General features: G+C 40.3%; 1 protein-coding gene across 2 annotated transcripts in view; it reads right to left on the reverse strand.

Annotated features, from left to right (window-relative positions):
• Nucleotides 1–227: 227 nt before the first annotated feature.
• Nucleotides 228–19,656, reverse strand: part of DENND3 (DENN domain containing 3) — a 31,827-nt gene continuing 12,398 nt past the window's right edge. The window contains exons 5-23 of one of the 2 annotated variants that reach the window (XM_039731502.1): nt 18,964–19,075; nt 17,705–17,824; nt 16,538–16,756; nt 16,117–16,238; nt 15,507–15,662; nt 13,504–13,600; nt 12,150–12,253; nt 11,695–11,876; nt 10,591–11,112; nt 9,493–9,755; nt 8,831–9,001; nt 8,270–8,399; nt 7,667–7,774; nt 6,706–6,845; nt 5,385–5,545; nt 4,312–4,445; nt 4,032–4,147; nt 3,783–3,920; nt 228–1,713 (exon numbers count right to left, since the gene is read on the reverse strand). In XM_039731502.1, the coding sequence (XP_039587436.1) occupies nt 1,513–1,713; nt 3,783–3,920; nt 4,032–4,147; nt 4,312–4,445; nt 5,385–5,545; nt 6,706–6,845; nt 7,667–7,774; nt 8,270–8,399; nt 8,831–9,001; nt 9,493–9,755; nt 10,591–11,112; nt 11,695–11,876; nt 12,150–12,253; nt 13,504–13,600; nt 15,507–15,662; nt 16,117–16,238; nt 16,538–16,756; nt 17,705–17,824; nt 18,964–19,075 (3,196 nt within the window). In that variant the 3' untranslated portion in view covers nt 228–1,512. Of the gene's footprint in view, nt 1,714–3,782; nt 3,921–4,031; nt 4,148–4,311; nt 5,277–5,384; nt 5,546–6,705; nt 6,846–7,666; nt 7,775–8,269; nt 8,400–8,830; nt 9,002–9,492; nt 9,756–10,590; nt 11,113–11,694; nt 11,877–12,149; nt 12,254–13,503; nt 13,601–15,506; nt 15,663–16,116; nt 16,239–16,537; nt 16,757–17,704; nt 17,825–18,963; nt 19,076–19,656 lie in introns of those variants that run through there. The other variant, XM_039731503.1, reaches the window with a different exon arrangement.

Here is a 19,656-nt window from a genome sequence, read left to right on the forward strand (position 1 = left end):
CAGTTACTCCAAGCAGCCTGACCAAGCCAGGGGAGGAAAGAAGGAACCTGAAAGTCACAGACATGGGGCTCCAAAGGGGACATGTTACAGCAGAAGCTGCTTCAGATAGGAGAACATACAGAGAGAAAACCCCAGGCAATTATTGTTACAGCACACAGAGAGGAGCAAGTCAGTGCTAAAATCATCATTCTCAAGTATAACAGGAAAACAAATGAAGTACAGAGACTAGAGTATCAATATAGTGTTTAATATTCTTAAATTGATATAAAAGATTAAAAAAGTAACATTTTTGTTACCATACCATGATAAAAACTTTTATCAGCAGAAATATTATACAGAGTTGTACAATTTCTAGTCATAATATTTTCCAGTTGTTTATACCCTTCTATTTAGCCCTACACTGGTTTATATTTATTAAGAAAAGTAGCAGCCCATTTTGTCCTTCTATTTACAGTCTTTTAGACACTTTTCCACTCAGCACTGATGCAGATCAAACTATTCTGCACAGATGTCTTGTTTTTCTTGCAGATAAACGTCACCAGTGGAAAAACCACTGTGCATCAGGCACCAGTCAGGGAATGCTGCTCTGGAGACTCCTCCAGGCTGCAGCCCCTGGTGCTCACTCCAGGGATTGAGGAGGGGTTTCAGGACTGTGCAGAACTTAAAAATGAAGCAGGTTCTACCCAAAATAACAGCAGTTCTTCTGATTGTAGGAACAGAACTGAAGGGAGGAGGGGCAGAGGTTGGTCTGCACAGAGACTGAGAGGTACTTCCAAAAGCAAGTATAATATCTACAGGAATGAAATAAATTAATGCTTCAGATAAAAAAAAAAATCAGTTTCACAAACTCTTCCAAATGCCAAGTGCTGTGCATTGTTTTCAAAGAAAAAATACATCTAAAAAATTAAAATATTCATTGGAAATACATTGTTTCAGCTGGAGGAGCTTTCAGTGCTGTGGGGAGAGCCTGTCTGTGCCTGCATTTGAAACAAAACAGCCCCAGAAATCCCACCAAAGGTAAGGCTCACTGCCCACCTACAGCTGAGCTCAGAAAGATGATCACAGTGACAACTCTAAGTCCAAGTGCACTTGGTTTTATCAGTGCCCATTTCCACCTATTACAGGCTGAAAAGACATCACAAAATCCTTTTTTAAAGCAACTTTGCACTGCTGAGAGAGATCTCACATTGAATTACTGAGCTGGCTCTGGTGTTCCCAGTGTGACCTGCCCCAGGCAGGTAACCCCAACCCTCCACACCACCTCATGTCCAGCTGGAAGACAGTGACCTGTCTTCTCCCATTTCTGCTCCTTTCCAAATGTGCAGGAGCAGGACAAGGTGCGAGGGAAGATTTGCTTTGATTTCCCTTTTCAACAACAGAGGGGTGGAAACCCAATAAATACAAGACAATAACACTGGCAGGTGGTTGAAGTAGATGCAAAATGCTGAAGTAAACACAGTCCCAGGTGTTTGCCTTTCCCCAGAGGAGGCAGGCACATTGGGAATAGCGTGGCTATCCAGCCTTCCAAATGGCAATCTTCCCTTCTTCCCTGCCAGAGCCGCTGAGGACGTACCTGTCCTCCGCCGAGCACAGCGCCCTCACCGCGTCGGCGTGGCCGACCAGCTCCTTCTCCACACTCTTCCTCTCAGCACTGACCACGTAGATCTTCCCTTTGCTCTTGCCCTGCAGCTTCCCACTGCTGCCAACCCACAGCTGGGGGGACAAAACAAACCCACAGGCATTTTCAGTATTTCACATTCCAGTCCAGGACACAGTCAAGGAGGTTTATCTGGTACAGTGGGGGTTCCCTCATGCTTGGCTGGAAAAGGGAAACGCTGAAAATTTCCTCATCAATATAAATAGGGGCTTGGCCAGCATTGCTCCTGGCCACCTCCAAGTCTCCTCAGCTGTTGTGGCATGAGCTGAGGGCTCCTGGTGGGTGTCTCTGCTCCTGTGCCCCACGCTGGAATGTTCAGCTGGCACTGGGGCTGCTTTCCCTCACCCCTGTGTAAGGCACAGCGTGCCCTTGCACTGCAAGGGCAGAGAAAATCCAGGGAAGAGCAGTTAAAACTGCCAAGAGAAAGGAGCAGCTGTGTCCTGGGGTCATATGAGCAAAGATCAGAAAATGTCTTGGGTTGAAGGGGACTTTAAAGATCTGGTTTCAGTCCCCTGCCATGGTCAGGGACAGCTTTCCATGAGACCAGGCTGCTCAGGGCTCCATCCAAACTGGCCTTGAACGGGATGGGGGCAGCCACAGCTTCTCTGGGCAGTCTGTGCCAGGGCCTCACCACCCCCACAGGGAAGATGGAAAAGCCAAGACTCCTTAGGTTGGAGAGAAGGCAGCTAAGGAGCCTTTATAAAAGTTTTATGAACTAACAGAAGAGAGATAAGCTGAATGTAGAACCACTGTTCCACCCTGAAATTAAGGAAGTCAGGGACGTGGGGGAACTAGAAATAGTTCCGTTTCACTGAGAAGAAAGTACTTCTCTGTACAGGCTGGCAGTGAAATTCATGAACCTGCTGCTCTCCAGGGAACTGTGGCACCAGCAAGTTCAAAATTAAATCAAAGCCACAGAGACTGGGTCCAATAATAGGTAATAAAAGACATAGGCCAAGGTGCCAGACAGAACACATCCCATTTCAGATAGACATAGCAGGCAGCTGAGTTCCTCCCCAGTTTATTAAAGAAAAACAATGGCTTGTTTTTAATTAAAGCCTGTGACTGACAGCCCTGCCAATGTTGCTGTCAGCCTTTACCAGGCTGCAAGTTCACTCTCCATAACTCATTGCTGTGTAGAGGGAACAGCAGTGGGAGTGGTGGCACAGGGTCTGCTTGAGCCTGTCACTAGTGGTGTCCCCCAAGGATCAGTATTTCTAAACTTATTCATAAATTACTTAAAGAAGAGAAGAAAAAGGAAAAAAAAATTCTTCAATAGAACAAAAGAGAGGTTAATGCCTTGAGGGGTTCCAAACAATCCTCTTGCTCCCTTGAAACAGAGCTTAAATATATTAATCTCTGCCTTGGGGAAGAATATCCTAAAATGCTTTCCCATTTAATACAAAATCTAATCAGAGGGTGAATACAGAAAAAACCTCCCTATTCCATTTAAAAAAATTGAGGAAGGAAGGAGGGAGGGAAAATCTGAGAGGAGGATTCCAAAAGTTGCTCTCCCAGTAGATATACATTAGCTATTTATTTGCAAAGTAATGTTGAATGTGCCCCTGTGGTAGCACAACTATAATCACTTGCACAGCTCCTGATACCACATAAAAGCAGCTACACAGAGGCCAACAGTGACATGGACACAAGATGCCAAGGCAGAAACCCACTGCCTCCTTTGGTCTGTCCCGAATTAAGAATGTATTAACTAATCAAGGAAAAGGTCATCTACAAAACCAGGCCAATTAATTGGCATTTGTTGTTTGTCTGGTAACCTTTTTTCAAGGCTTAGTCTGAGGAGCCCTGAGATAAAATATCAAAGGACCTAAACTTTCCATTTCTACAGTTCCTTGGAAATGTCAATGGCTAATAAATGTCACCAGACATTTAACTACTGAAGAGGGGTTTTGCTTGCCATGCATTTTGGGGTACACCTGCAACAGCCATTTGTGTTAGGCAATCTTTAGCTTCTCTGATTTCAAAGAGAAATCAACATTCCAAACCTCATGTACTTATGCACCCACCCACTGAGGAAGCAATGACAGCCCAGGACAGCTGCAAACAAACAAAACTTCAGTAAAGAAATCCACAAGAGGCAAAAAGCAGCCCAGATGTCTCTCACCTGATTTTTAACTCTTATCATACAAGTAATCTCAGAGCAATCCTGAAGATGAATCTTTTGAGGTGTACTTGAAAGGTCTTTGGTGTTCCAGATGTACAGATCACTACTCCCGGAGTAAGAGGCCCAGACTTCATCTCTCTAAAGCACAGAAAGATACATTTAGGCACTGCTGACAGAAAATGTATCAAAAAACCAGGGCTTGTAATGCCCTGCCTCCTTTAAACTGTATCACCAGAGTAAGTGCAATACCTCTGGAAAGAGCTGGAAGCCAAGGAAAGAGGAACACACATCCTTCAGGTGGTGCTCGATTTTCATCTGCGGTCGAAACTCCTGGGTTGACACTACAAGAATGCAACTTCTGGTACCTTCAACATTAAAGACACAGAGTTAGTTACAGAGGTGCCCACTTCTTCCATCTCTACAAAACATGGATGAAAAAAGCAAAATAAAATGGAACATCCAACAGCTGTCTTGTTTCTTTATGTGAAGATGGTTTTTGTAATGATTACAATTTGAAGAAGGGACTTACAGCACCACAGTTGGTCACTATGAAGCTTCATAGAGGAGAGATTTTGGCAGGGCAGCTGACAGACACGGTTCACTTTGAGAGTGCTGATGTTCCAAGCAATCACCATTCCATCTAAACTGCTGGAATATGCTTCACTGTTGGCACAGATTAAAAAAATTAAGAAGTATAGTGTGCATTCATGTTCAGAAAAGAGTGCACACACAAAAGAAAATTACTTGCAAAATAACCAATTTTACAGTAATCCAAATTAATGTTAATTTTTAAATTATCTTCAAGATTATCCTTTACAAACTCTGTATCAACTAGAAACACTGCAGGCTCAGAGCTCAATGAATGAGAGCACATTACATCACACATGAGGAGTAGAGCACAACAAAACATTCCCCACAATTCCTTTGAACAATGTTGCCTGATGGATCTTCTCTTGAGTTAGAACAAAAGTATCTCAATCTGTTCTTATTTGTTATTGCACCTGAAAAAACAAATTATACTATCCCTTTTCTTTTTACCTTTAATATTTGTTGTTTTAGAATGAGCAAACCTTTTTCAGAAGGTTCCAACAACACTTAAACAAATTCTTCCTGAAACCCAGTCACAGCTGCTGCAGCACTGGCAGACCTATTGACCCTGGAGCTGCTTTTCCCATGAGAAGACAGCAGGTTGAGACCTTCAGCCAACACTCTTCCCAGTGCTACCGAAAGATCAAAAGCATTTTGCCTGAACAGAACAATAAATGAATTCTTTTTTTTTATAAACAGGCAGGAAAAATCCAGAAGCTTGCTGTAAACATGTAGTCAATGATGTGCTCAAAGCAAAAGTGAAGTGGTCTTTAAACTGCATCTGTATCAGTTCTTCACTGGATGCTGCCAGTTCCTGGCTGTTCTCATTCTCATCCAAAAGAGCATTCCTTTATCCTCTTTGTTCCAAACAGTGCTCTTTATTTAAAAAGGAAATTCTTAAAAAACCTAAAATTGACATACACAATATGGTAGCTACAAAAATTAGCTGAATGAAGATTTTATGTTTAAAACAATAAATTCTTTCAGCATCTAGGAAAATCATATTAGATCTACCTGGGTGTTCCATTCTTCTTCTCCACAATGATGTCTGTAACATCAGAGCGATGATCATTCAGTTGCTTGTTACAAGACATACTGTGGGTGTTGATGATATAAATAATGGAGTCCTGGGAACCAATCCACACTTGACTCTGTTCCACCATGACCATGCAAGTCTGGGGAGAAAAAGCTCAGGGTTAAATAAAGCCTAGGAGAGAAATCAGATTTTGAAGTAACATGGAAAAGGCTGTATTCAGATGCTGAAGTTTGCTGGTGATCACTGTAGGAGATGAAGACTTGGCTCTCCAGTGTTCTATCCTTTGCTCTGCTCTATAAATAATGAAGGGACAGATCTCTGTGCAAAGTTTATCCTTCAGTAAATAGGATTAATAATTTATCTTGGGGACTGACTAAAGGTGTGCTTCCTGGCCCAAACAAAGCAGAAGTTACAGAGGGCATCAGGGGAACTAGAGAGGTTTGTGTGATCCTTTCCTCTGGATTGGAAGCCAATCAAACTGTCCAATATAGCCACACTTCCTAGTTCAGCTAAAAGTGGTGTTTAAGAAAATACTGTCTCCTCTACTGTCTCTGGAATGTCCTTCCCCTCCATCACTCTTCATTTATCTCCCTCCAACCATTTTTTTGTCTTCTTTTAGGTATTTGACTCTTCTAGAATTCCATCTTTCCTCCACCCAGCTCTTCAGCATCAGCTTTACCCCTCCCTTTTGGACTCTCTCTCACACTCATCCACAGCAATCTCTTTTATCTTTCACACAGGTGACATGTCCAATCCCTTCTCCTGTGTGTACTCCCTACTGTGTGTTTTTCACCCAGGTTGCATGCCTGGCTCAGATTCCCTTCTCACAGAGAGTTACTCTTGCAGGTGGTCTTTCACAAACCACTCCCTTTCACCTGCTGGTTGAGACACTTTTACAGCTCTATCTATAGGATCTACCTGGTTTCTTACACCTCCTCCTAATCTCCAGGTCTTCAGTATGGATGAATTTTTATCTATTCCTAGGATTCCCCTTCTCTTTGGGTTAATTGTCTTTTATTCTTTCTCTTCAACTGTTTCAGCCCTGCTTTCCTGCCCCAAGAACCCATCAGGCCCTCCCAATGATGGGCAATCCATCACTTCTCACCACACTGACTTATTTTATTATTCATCCATTTATCCTCCTTTCTGCTTTTCTCAAAAACCTCCACTTTTCCAGGTTAACTGAAGCCAAAACAACTCAACAACTTTTAAGGAATGATGTGATTTGGGGTCAGACAGGTGACAGCAACAAAACCACCCCCAGCTGAAGCAGGAACTGTGATCCTGTGCCAGTCTTACCAGTTTAGAGCGGCCCATTTTGAAGCAGTGTTGCTGGATAGACCAGGTAGAGGCATCAAAGACCACAACCTTCCCCTCATTTAAAGCACACCAGAGTTTTGGATGAGCATTGTCCAGTCTTTCTGAAGGGTCAAGATGCCCTAGAGATAAAGCAGAGATGAGAGAAGTCAAAACATAATGTTTTTGGAGACCTGTGGGAAAGCCATTATTAGGCAGAGCAGGTTTGTAATGAAATGCATCTTCTGGAGTTTACATCACCAGCTATTGACTGACACAGTTCTCCTAATGCATTGTGCTTGTTATCATCTATTTACTGAGTTCACCCAATGATTTAATCTTGCACTCCAAAGATACTCAGAGCAGAGATAATCTCTTTCATTGATGACTAAGAGCTGAGCTCACTGAGATTGCAGTAAGGCTTTTAAGCCCTATAAATACAACTAATAAATTCACTCACTCTTGTCTACTCCATCAAAGCCTCTCATACTATGAAGACAGAAAGAAAAGCATCACTGAATCCAACACCCTCCACAATGTTCCTTGCACTGTGGTTCAAACTAACTCCCCCCCAGGACTCTACTGAAAAATAAAAACCTAACAATGAATATTGATCAGTGGGGGAACATCATCCATCCATCCATCCATTCATCCACCTGGCTCAGTAAGTGAGCCAGAAATCTTAATGAGAAATCAGCCCATTAACACAGGACTGAAGTCTGTGATAAGGCACATGTGCAGAGAAAGGCAAATTAAGACAGTGAAAACTATGCCTTGGAGTATCTTAATATGCAACATTACTGTTCTTTTGAAATTATTTTTCTGGTTTAGTATTCAACACACAACCAGTCCATGTCAGAATGTGAACACATCAGGCAGACATAATACCAGGTGTTAGAAGATAATGTGCTTTATAGGCTAATTAAAGCTGGGCTAACCTAAAGAGAGCAAAACATCACCTTACCTGGAGTATAAAGCAAGACATCTATTGCCTGTGGAAATGTCTCACCAGCTGAGGGGTTGATTTTGTGTTTTAGTGTCTCTGAAGTTGTTTTGGGGACCATCATAGGCACTAAAATAGATTTTTAGAAGGTAATGAAGAGCACATTTAAGCTTGAAATAGAACTCAAATTCTTATGAGATAGCAATTCTAAACCATTCATTCACATTTCTCACTTTTATTTCCCTCTAGTTTTAACTGAGAACCCAAACATCATTTGTATGAATTCTGATAGCAGAGACATCCACCACCCGAGGAGTCTAAAAAGCAAGACAAAAACACAGCATCCAAGATGGAGGCAGAAGCAAAAGCATGGAGGCAGAAACAAAAACCAAAACCAAACCAAACAAAAGGAAAAAGAAAAGGGAGTGGGATAAAAAGAAAAAAAAAATAACAAATCCTAAACTGTCTACTTACTATTAAATAAATTGTATTTGTGAAAATGCAATCAGGCAAATGTCTTTTTGTATTTCTACACATAACCAGTTTGAAAAACAGAATACACACTGAAAGAGCAGAAAGAGATGATGCAACACCAACAGGCTTTGTAGCATTGCTGTGACTGACCTTCATTTTTCATCCTGTCAAAGTAAGACAGTTTAGAGGCTGCATAGATGCTTTTGGAGGACTGCAGGGCACCAACCACAGCATCCATCAGGAGAACATTTGTCAGTGCTTGCTGGATATACTGAGGATCCTAAAGACAGAAGTCTTATGTAGTGTATCTGTTGCTCATTATTCTTACAAGACACCATGCTCAAAAATCACAATAGGTGCCATGCTTAGCACAAGCACCAGGCAGCTGCTGCCCTGCAGCACAATTCCTGCCACTTGCTGGCAGACCCCACTCCCACATCCCATGTTCCAAGCCAGGTCTTGGAGCAGGGAGTCAGAAGCCAGTGTTATTGCAGGAATACTTCAGATCTGACTCTACCTTGATACAGGATATGCAAACAAAACCATATGAAAAGATACAGCAGACACAGAATGGATACCTGTTTCCAAGCTGGATCTTTCTTCATGGGAGAGAAGCACCATGAAATTCTAAGATTAGTGCATGAATTACTTAGAACAGAGACAGACAGCATATTCTTCATATTATTTGGTTATAAACTCTCATGTTTATACCTTGTGATCATATGCCATTTTCTTTCCAGCCCACATTTCTTTCACTATCAGGTACCAGAGATCACACTCAGTTTTAAGGTTGGCTTCAAAGACTTCTTTTTTAGATAATGTTTTAATCCTCAGAGTAGGTATTCTCAAAAGAAGGAAAGCTACAGTTGTGCTCTTAACATCCTAGAAAGTTACAGGAAAGAGAAAACAAAGAGAATGTACCCAAATAACAGATGATTCACACTCAGCCCACAGGGCAGCTTTGTCTAATTACAGCTAATTATTTCAGTTGTCCATACACCCAATTAAGCAGAGCTAGATTTATGAAAATAAGTTTAAACACCATCATACAGCCTTGGTCCACAGTGGATATAAGTTGACCCACTGATACCTCACTCACATGGGCACATTTAATGCTCATGTTATTAAATTTATCTACTCCATATCCTATGTGCTGCACTCTGCACATTTCTCTGAGGGTATAACCTCTTGATTTTCAGTCATGAAATTTTTGGTCCAAACCCCCAGGATTTTACCGAATCGCTCTCACAGTGACTTCAGCACTGTTTCCTACTCTCCTTACTGAAACTTTATGTTGAGAGCCAGCTCACTCTGAAGAATGGGACATAACCTACAGCCCCAGGCATGCCAGAGGAGAGGAAGTTGATGCTCACCTCTATATCCCTGAAAGCAGCAATTGGGACATAGCCAGGATGGCCTCCCTCAGTCAGCAGGAACAAGCGCTTCTGGGTCAGAGCTATTTTCCCCACACCATAGTTGGTTTTCACTGAGCAGGATAACTTGTAGACACATTCATTTTTATCTAGATGCTCAATTACTGCTGGTGGCAGATTCACCTCTTGAGCTTCTGCTTCAGTTTCTTTCCAGTAGTTGTAGAAATCTCTGAATGTTTCAGGATCAATTTGTTTCTGCTGTCCTAAAAAAGTTTTAAAACCCTTTTAGTGTGAGAAATTATTACACAGATTTGTACAGAAGATGGGTTTAGAAAGACAGTAACTGTCAAATTGTACCTCTTTATTGCATATAAGTATGGACATTCAAGGCACATGTCCCCATCCCAAGGTTATCTCAGGCAATATCCTGAGATATCCCCCCACCAAAGTACAATCATCCCTCACTGACTAAAATGCATAACTAAAGTCACTCCAGCTCCACCTAAATGTAAAGGAATAGTAAAAAAGTGAGTTAAGAATGGGGAGAAGTTAGAGAAGATTCCATAAAAATTCTGGGATCAGTCAACAGGCTGAACCTGTCTTCTCCCCCATAGGATCACCTGCTGGGTAAGAATCTTACTCTAAGCACACTGAATCATTATTTCAAGCTTGCTCTTACTGGGGATTAGAGCTTGTCCATATAAGGATTTGAATTAATATATTGCTTTAAATGTATTTTTGCAGTCAAATATTACAACCAGCAATTCTCAAACTTTAACCTCTGATAATTTTAGTAATAGAGAGTGTTCTTCTTTAAACTGTTAATGTGGGTCCTGCAAGGGTGCTGGCAGTGGGTAAAGGACACCCAGGAGGGGTCTCTGTTTGGCAGGGGACCCTGGACAAGTCAGTGGAACCCTCCTCCCTGCAGCAGCTGCTCAGTGAAAGGTTTCCACAATTGACAGGCTGGTCAGACACAAGGGGCTCAGCTCTCCCAGGGCACTGACAGACCAACCAACACTAAGAGTTTGAGTAAATCTTCTTTTTTCATGTAACAATGTTAAAAAATAATCCAAAAAACCCCAACAACCTCATACTCACCTACTGTCAGGGCATCGAATAACCGGTGGATAGTGTCTATATCCCTGACAATCCCAGACTCCTGAATTCTCTTCACAAAATCATCCAGCTGCATGTGTGTTTTTGGCAACTCAAAATGTTTTACGTGGTCATCTATTTTGAGAACTTCCCTTTGCTTTTCCATCACTCGACTGATCAGCCTCTTGAGCTCAGGTTTGCGGTCTGCCTGCAAGCGCTCCGAGCGAGGCAGGTTCTCCACTATTTTTCTTACAAGATCAGTAGGGAAAATTCTTAAGTCTGTTTTTTCTAGGTTCTGAAAGTCAGAAAGTGCATTTAGTAGTTTCCCTTGCATCAAGCTAACAAGGCCGCGGAGGTAGAAGTACCTTGCCAGCAACACGGAGTTCTCGGGGGGTAAGGTACTGATAGCTTTGCTGAGGTGGTTGAAGAAGTCTGTGTAGTAGGAGTGAACACACTGGAACATCAGAGGAAAGTGAATTTCGGGGATTTTGAACGTGGTGATGGATTTGGAGGGTGTTCTCATAGCTAGAAACAAACACCAAGAGAGTACATTGAGCAGGGAATGGAGCAGAAGTGTAAATATCTTCACAACCAGCAATACTACAAACAACAAACAGAATCCCCATCACAGCAGCAAGCAATTACAAGAAGCAAGAAGGATTACAGCTGTGCTAGGGACACAAATACATTTCTGTATCTATTGCCCCTATTATGAGCATATTACCTAATCAGGTAACATCAATTCTGAAAAAGTTAAAGAAAAAAGGAAAAAAAAGCCCTCATGGAGCTCTTTCTAAACAGTAATAAGCTTAAGCCTGTGTTTAAATTAAAGATAGTAGAGAACTGGACTTAAGGTGGGTGAGGACTCAGAAATCAATTATCCAGTATCAATCCCACTGGACCAATCACTCTTTTGTGGTCCAGCAAAACTTGCAGCAGGCTACAGACTGACTTCACAAGCCAGGAGAAGCACAGACAGGCCCCAGCTCAAAGTGACTCAGCCCATCATTTCCTCCCAGCGGCTGACAGTGTTTCCGTGACAATTACTCAGTGATGTCACCCCAAAAGACAACAGAAGTGTCTTTGTCCATCACAATCCTCCCTTACCAACACCTCTTTCCACTTTTCGAAGCGAGGAGTTCCTGGTGGGGCCCTCGGGCAGCCTGATGTCCTGCAGGTTGGGCATGCTGATCACCATGCGCCGGCTGGCCTTGCGCGCGGCGCTCATGCGCTTGGAAGCCATTTTCTCTATCGTCAGCCTTCTGGGGGTGGGGAACATCAGATCTAACCTGGAAAATAAAACCACATCACTAGTTTCAGAACTCACACATACACACTAAATTACTGCCTGTTTTGGGGTTTTTTTTGTATAATAGTATTAAATCTACAATTTCAACATCTGTTTGGGTAACCCTTTTACAATAATAGTAACAAATGAATTAGCAATTATTAATATTTATATTTACAGATGACCTAAACTCATACCAATAGAGACAAAAGGACTTTTATCACTGATACCACCAGAAGAATAAAAACCAGGGTAAGAAATGAGAAAACTCTACCTGTCCTCTTCAGACTGGGTACTCAAGTCAAGCTGAGCAAAAGCATCCATCTTTCTGTTCAGACGAGCTTTAAGGAAAGAGTGAAACATGTAGGTCTCTAAAACCTGTGAGACACAAAGGAGTTAACTGTGGATCATTTACAAATTTACATTTTTATTAGCATGTCTTGCTCATTTTTAATACATTTACCCATGCAAAACTGAGACATTCCAATGTAGCAATCATAAAAATAAAAAGATTGAAAGCTTCAAGAGAAAACTAATCAAAATCCCATTCACCTTCTGGACTTTGACAATACTTGTTTAGTGGCTAACAGTAATCTCAAACTGCCCTCCAAGAGGTGAAACCAAACAAAAATGAGAAACACTCAGCAAAACAGAGCAGCAAGTTTAGTATTAAGTGCTGATAGTACTGTCTATGGTTTGGAATAAGAATTTGGGGGTACACTAAATTAACATTATGTCATCATACTGAAAAGACAAATTAATCATCTTTTCTTCTGGTAACCCCGAAAATTGTTCCCTGCTCAGGTAATTATTGTGGTGTCATCCAGAAATAACTTCTAAAAGGTCAAATTGTCACTTTTAGGACAGAGGACACAACAAGAAATGCTAGGTGTGAATTAAAAAGAGGGAAAGCCACCACCTCTCATCACTGCACAGTTAAACAAGATGAAATATGGGATTTCAGGCAATACAACATGTCTATTATATAAATGTTCAAATGCCTCTTACTAATCCACTTGCACAATGTAAAACAGCATCTCCAAAAGCATCAGGATTCCCAATTTCCAGGATTCCTCCAGTAGGTGGCATCGTTTGCTAGCAATTGTATGTCCAGGAGATCCCAAATCTTAGTCCTTTCTAGGGGATCTTTTTGAGTTTTCTTAATTCCAGACACCACTAGTAACTAATCCATAGGGTGTTATTTTCTAAGATTCACTTGAAAGCAAACCTGCTTCTATGCTGTTTGGTATTGAAGTGAGTCAGCTGCTCAAAGTTCTTCTTAAATGTGTACATCTGAGTTTTTAAGTAATATTAAATTTCAATTCATAAAATTGCCACCATTTTATTTATAGCATTAAAAATATTTTAATTATTTCTATTAATCTGAAATCTTGGTCGAAAGATTTCCAATCAATTTCTTTCCTGAGGATACACTAAGATTTTCCTTTTAGTCTGTTTGTTTTTAAGAATGTTTGCACATCGCAACAACATTCCATTGGAAGCTTTATACAACAAACACTGTTTCTCATGTAGGATTTATTACCTTGTTACCTCTAAATTTCCAGATATTGGCATTAATCCTAAAACACAAATTTATTAATAGCAGATTATCACAGCACTGAATTTACCTTTTTGTAGAATGGCTGGTCCCCGATTGCCCTTGTTTTCAGAAATTCTTCACTGTTAAACACTCTGTGTTCATAATTTAGATGGTCTTTTACTTCCCTGGAGACAAAAATAAATAAATAGATAAATCTGCTTGGAGATTTGTAAGCAAGTTGTACTTTTGCAATAGCAGCAGCCCACTGGTACTACCAGAAATATGCTGCAGCATCAGAAGACAAAATAGAAATGTGCTGCAGTATTAGAAGGCAAACTCAGTTTTAATGAACAAATGTTACTGAATCATAGAAAAAAGAATTCAAATTCTTACAAGTAAGGAAGTCTACCTGCTGCCAAACTCACATACACTCTGTAAGACTTAGTAAACCATGAAGGAGAGTCTGTGTAAATCATGATTTAGGCTCCAACCCTGGATTTCCATTTACATACACAGCTCCTGAATCACACACAACCCATTGGAGCATTAAACCATGAAGGAGAATCTGTATAAATCATGATATAGGCTCCAATCTTGGATTCCATTTACATACACAGCTCCTGAATCACACACAACCCATTGGAGCACAAAAGATAAGTGCACCTATCATGGGCAATTTGAAAGATGTGACCTGACCTCCCACTGTCCCATCACATTGCATCTGTAACAGGCACATGAAAAACAGGGTTCTTACTACATCTTGTTAACAGTTTATCCAACCATCTGGGGCCAGGAAAAGGTATGGTCAATGAATGTACATAGCTCTATGTAATTCTATATAATTTAGCACTGTCTGCTGTAAACATGGAACCTCCACACAAAAAAACACTACATTGCTTTGCTGAAGACAGAACAACTGCATTGAAGAGTTACTTTCCTTCACTCCTGGATGCTGGCAGAATTAGGAGATAGAAGAAACAAGGCTGAAAAAAAGAACAAAGAAAAAGTTTGAAGGAAAGGAGAAAGACAGCAAAAGAATCAACTCCTTTGTGATACATATTATCTCTTAGAGAGAAAAGCATCTGTTCATTTTTTGCAGCCAAATGTTTAGTGCATTAAAGAGTTCAAGCTGGTATGAGCAAAAATGCATTTCTCCTCATCTTTGTCTGGAACATTATTGCCAAACACTGAAATCCACAAAATCCCACTGTGGGAATAAATGCATTTCAGTTTCCATAATCAACTATCTGTAAAGGCTGTTCTATTCCCCACACCCAGCAGCTACTGTCCTTCTTGCAGGGTCCAGACACCTGCAGGAGCACTCCTTAAGCTGATCCAATAACAGACACCTGGTATTTGGACTCTGTAAATTAACCCAGCTCCTTCTGACTGAAAGTGTCAAGGAGAATTCCCATGAGCAATTCAGTAGCTGATCCAAAGGGAAGAACCACCTCCAGCAAGAGGCCACATCATGGTTAAAATGCCAGTTCCAACACAGCCAATACTTCATATTTCTTATCATAGAATTAAGGAATACCCTTGGAAGGGACCCACAAGGGTCATTGAGTCCAGCTCCTGGCCAATTGTCCCTTCTTGTGCCAACACTTTGCCCTTGAGCTTAAACAGCTCCTCCTCCATTCTCAGGTGTTGCACTCTTTGGGTATCTCATCCCTTCTCAGTCCAAACACACCCAGGTGTTCTGAACTCTTGTTCCTGCTTTCAGCTCTTCTGCCTTGTCCTGGATTGAATTCATGTGCCTCTAACAAGAGGGACCAAAACTTCACTGATATCCCTGCTGGGCCCTAAGCTTTTCCAAGGACTGCACTTCTCTTCCTGAAATCTTCCTACAAAAGACAAGCTCAAAATCACAAGGGCTTTAAGATATTTGAGCAATGTGTGTATATATATATCAAAACATCAATGACTCATATTCCATCAGGCTACAGGACCTCCTTCTCATATTCCCTAACAAAACCTCAGCTCTACAAAATATCTATAAAGTAAGAGAAAATGAGAATATTTTCACTGATGCTTAAAGTGTCTTAACCAGTACCACATGCTCTCACAGTGGAAACTACTAGACCCACTTACCTGAAGATATTAACAATTAACTGCAACATGGTTTGCTGCACATCCATGTTGAGTTTCTGCTGCCAAGCTCTCCTGCGGGTTTGGAGCTCCCCAAGGTCTGTGCTGGCTCGGAGATGGCAGAGCTCCAGATCAAAGTGCAGCTGCAGACCCTCCACTCTACACACAAAAGAAAACTATTAACTTATGTCCTAACACCAACCATTTTTCCACACCTTAAAAAAAAAAAGTCATTTAGGCCCTTGCATCCTAATCTTACAGCTAGAGAAGTGCAAGATTGATTTACAAGTGCTGACAAGCTAACAAGATTCCAGGAGCCCCACTCAATTTAATCACAGTGCACTCAGTCTTCTTTGTAAAGTTCAGAGTATAATCTGTATCAACAATAAAAAGAAACAAGCATTCCAGTTGTTGCAAAATAATTTGGTGATTACGACTGCTTCAAGCCACTTCTATACTAATTAATTGAAATTTTCAATTTGCCCTTTTTTAAAATACAGTGAGGTTTATACGAATGAAATAATATTATAATAATAAATAATACAAAATAAAAACTTGGAGCATCAAGCATGGTTTATGCACTAAAATAGACATATCTTCAAGATCTTGTCACCTTTTTATGAAAGTTTCTGCTGCTTGTGCTGGAACATCTGGAATCTCAAGTTCCTCTTCAACCATTTTTGAATGTGAAATATCTCCATTATCTATATTAATTAGAATTAAATCTTCACCTTCCTTTTAACAAAAGAAAATAGAATGATTGTACATTTATAGTAAAAATATTTACTTATTTACATACTTCTCAGACCATTAATTTAATCAAGGAGGTAAACCAGAAAAGGACTGAAATATTTTCCACAAGTAGGAAATTGTACGGATAACTAAACAATTACATTCAAGAAAAATAAATGCAATTGCCTTAACAGATGTTAATCTTAGTATATAAAACACTTAGTAATCTAATATTTCCTAATATGCAAGGGGATAAATGCACTGCAAGCAAAAATGAGGAGTGGTAATGGTGTAAAACATACCGTGCTCACTTCATCAAAATGATCAATATGACATCCCATGAGGAAAGACGTTGGAGCCATCACAAAATCCAGCATTTGCCTGGACAGAATGGGCACAAAAGTGTGCTGCCACTGAAGGGGGTGAAGGTACAGCATAAAGCATTCAGCAATGAGTGTCAGCAGAGCCCAGTCAGAAGAGAAGAAAACGATTCTCTGCTCTGTCAAAATACAGGTCATAATCTGGAAAACAAACCCAGAATGTTAAATGTTTGCAAAGAGGTATCTAGAATGCACTAGATACCTCTTGGAAAACAAACCCAGAATGTTAAATGTTTGCAAAGAGGTGCACAATGCACTAGAAATGCAAATATTTCATTTGTTTGTGAGAGTCAACCTCAAAATTCTCATTTTTAGTAGTTATCTTACAGATTTATAAGATGAAATAATGCCCATTTCAAGATGCATCAGCTGCACCATTTAGGATTTGAGATATTTTTATTCATAACATGCATGTTTGGGCAAAACCCCCAAAAAATAAGGCAGAACTGCCAACTCTCATGATTGAGGAGGTTTCTTAGAGAAAGTGGCTCAGATAATACTGATGACCTTAAACAACATAACTTCACAGGTGGCCTTTGAGCAGGGAATTGGATCAGGAAACCTATAAAGGACACTGCATCTAATATTATTGTAAGATTCTGTGAAACACTGAAAAAAATTCTTTGCAAATAGCTTTTTGTATTTTGTATTTCCACACCATTTATACATTTCTTGTATAACAGTGCCAGCTGTCATCAATCCTTCCCACAGGCTGCTTTCTTAAACATGAAAAAAGATTATTATAAATCTTGTAGAAATGCATGTAGTGAAAATTAAAAATAAAATCTGTCAATTGGCTTGGGTAGTTACATTTTAAAATATATTCTTAAGAAATTTAGCACCTATTTCTAGACCAGAGGCAAAGAAATGTAATATCCCTTAATCTAATCAGGTCTAAGAATAACAAAATATCTTAAGAAATATAGTTTATTTTGCCATAGCTCTAATATTCAGAACTAAGACTATTCTGAATTCCTGGGTTTATAAAGTTTTTTGAGTAAATAAACATCTTGATTTTTTTTTCCCCTAAACTACAAATTACCAATACTGACAATCTCTAAAACATTTAAAAGTATAAGTTAGTTTTACCTGCAGCACCTGCTCTGGCTTGAAGCACAGCAATGGAAGATGGAGATCCAAGTCAATAATTGGACTGTCTGGATCCTCTCGTGAAGGAATTATTATTTGAAGTGGTTTCATATGAAATACCTGTAATAACAGATGGTTTCTGTTTACTCCTTAATGAAAATGTTCCCACTGCACATTTAATTCAGGATTTTAGTTCCAATTACAAAATACTAACTTTAATTGAGAGAAGACAGGTATTTGCATACTGCAGAAAAGTAAAATAAAAAGAGAGGGAAATATTAAAAGACATAATGAGTAGTTTGAAAGATTAATATGAACTTGTCTCCTCTCATTCTCATAGGGTGATTTGGCCAGTATTTTTTTTTAAAAACATCTTTTAACATAATTGAACTTTCTTTCTTATAACAAAATAATTGAATTTATATTTGCAGATACAACTGGGAAATCAAAACTATTGATAAAATTCATACAGAAAAAAATATGAACAAAATAAGTGAGCATAGGTTGTCATGCTAAGAAAATAAAACAAGCCAAAAGGAATGAGGTCTCTCAGTGTTTCAGATACTTCAGCTCAAATCTCTGGGGGTCGGGTCCTGCACGTGCTGCACATTTCAGCACTCACAGCTGGTTTAGCCAATCACTCAGATATTTTCCAGCTATGCTATTTTTCCTCCCCTCCTAACCCCTCATCCCAGGGTTAAGGAAAGCAGCTAAGGAAAAGTCCTTGGCTGAAGTTCTGCTTCCCTAGAAGCCACTGCAGTAGGTAACAGAGTGTGTGCTGAAATCACTGACCCAGCTGACATCTGGCTGGACTTGGGAAGGGTCAGAAAGGAACAAATACACAGCACTGAATACAAATGTTGATGTGAGTTTCCCCTCTCAGCTTGGTCTTATCCAGGCAGCAGCCAACTCAACATTTCATCCACTGCACGCTGTTCTGCTGCTCCCAGAGCTGCCCAGGTATCATCTCACACCACAAATTGTTGGCATGAGCCAAAGCCTTCCTAGAGGAGTACTGAAAACTAAAGAACATGACTGGTGTGCCAGCACTCCAGCCTGAACCCTGGTCACTCTGTTATTTTCTCTACTAATAATGCATAGCCTGATTTTTAAAGCACAGGTATTGACATGAGTTTCACATCATCAAGTAATCTCTGACCTGGCACTCATGAATGTCACCCAGTTCATTGAAAACAGCATCTTAGTATCTTAGAAGGCATAATGTTAAAATCATGATGAAATTCAGGAGGAATAATTACCAAGTGGAGTGATCCTGGTGGGGGGCTGGGGATTAAAAACAGCTTTGCTGCAAATTCTTTTATGTGCTCCTCGACATCTAAATCCCTCAAAGGTCGTAGCTGCACTAGTAAGCTGTAATTAAATGATAGGAAATTACTTATCAATAGTAACATGCAAACACAAAAAACTCTTTCTGCTGATAATCTAGAAAAAAATTATTAGCAGTAATGAAGCTATTATTTCAGCTAATTAATTTCTAATTTATTAGCTACTTGAGCAGCTTCATTAAATTTTAATGATGTTCTGTGTCAGAAGCAGAGTTTTTTTGTACTCCCATGCATGAAACACTGCTGCATTATATTCTTCAGGGGACACAGCAGAGTGGTTTGATGGCCAAAGGAAACCATGTGTGAGGTGTCTTCTAGAGACTGCTTGAGGAACCAACACCCACAGCTGCAACACTTGGTGCTCCTCCATCCCAAGCACCAGACACCAGCTCTGAGAAGGAAAACAGCACCAGAGGAAAAGGGAGGTTGTAGACCCAAGTTTGACTGCAGAGGAATGTGAAGAAAGAGCCATATTTAGCATAAGGCTTAGGCCTGCATGGACACTGCTCTTTGCTGTCACTCCCACCCACACAAAGAATAAGAACATTTGTGCAAACCTGCTAAATGTTTCTGTTTTTAAACTGTGTTACCCTAACAAGGGTCACA

The sequence above is a fragment of the Passer montanus genome, unplaced genomic scaffold (genome assembly GCF_014805655.1).
Source record: "Passer montanus isolate IOZ18808 unplaced genomic scaffold, ASM1480565v1 scaffold78, whole genome shotgun sequence".
Taxonomy (NCBI): domain Eukaryota; kingdom Metazoa; phylum Chordata; class Aves; order Passeriformes; family Passeridae; genus Passer; species Passer montanus.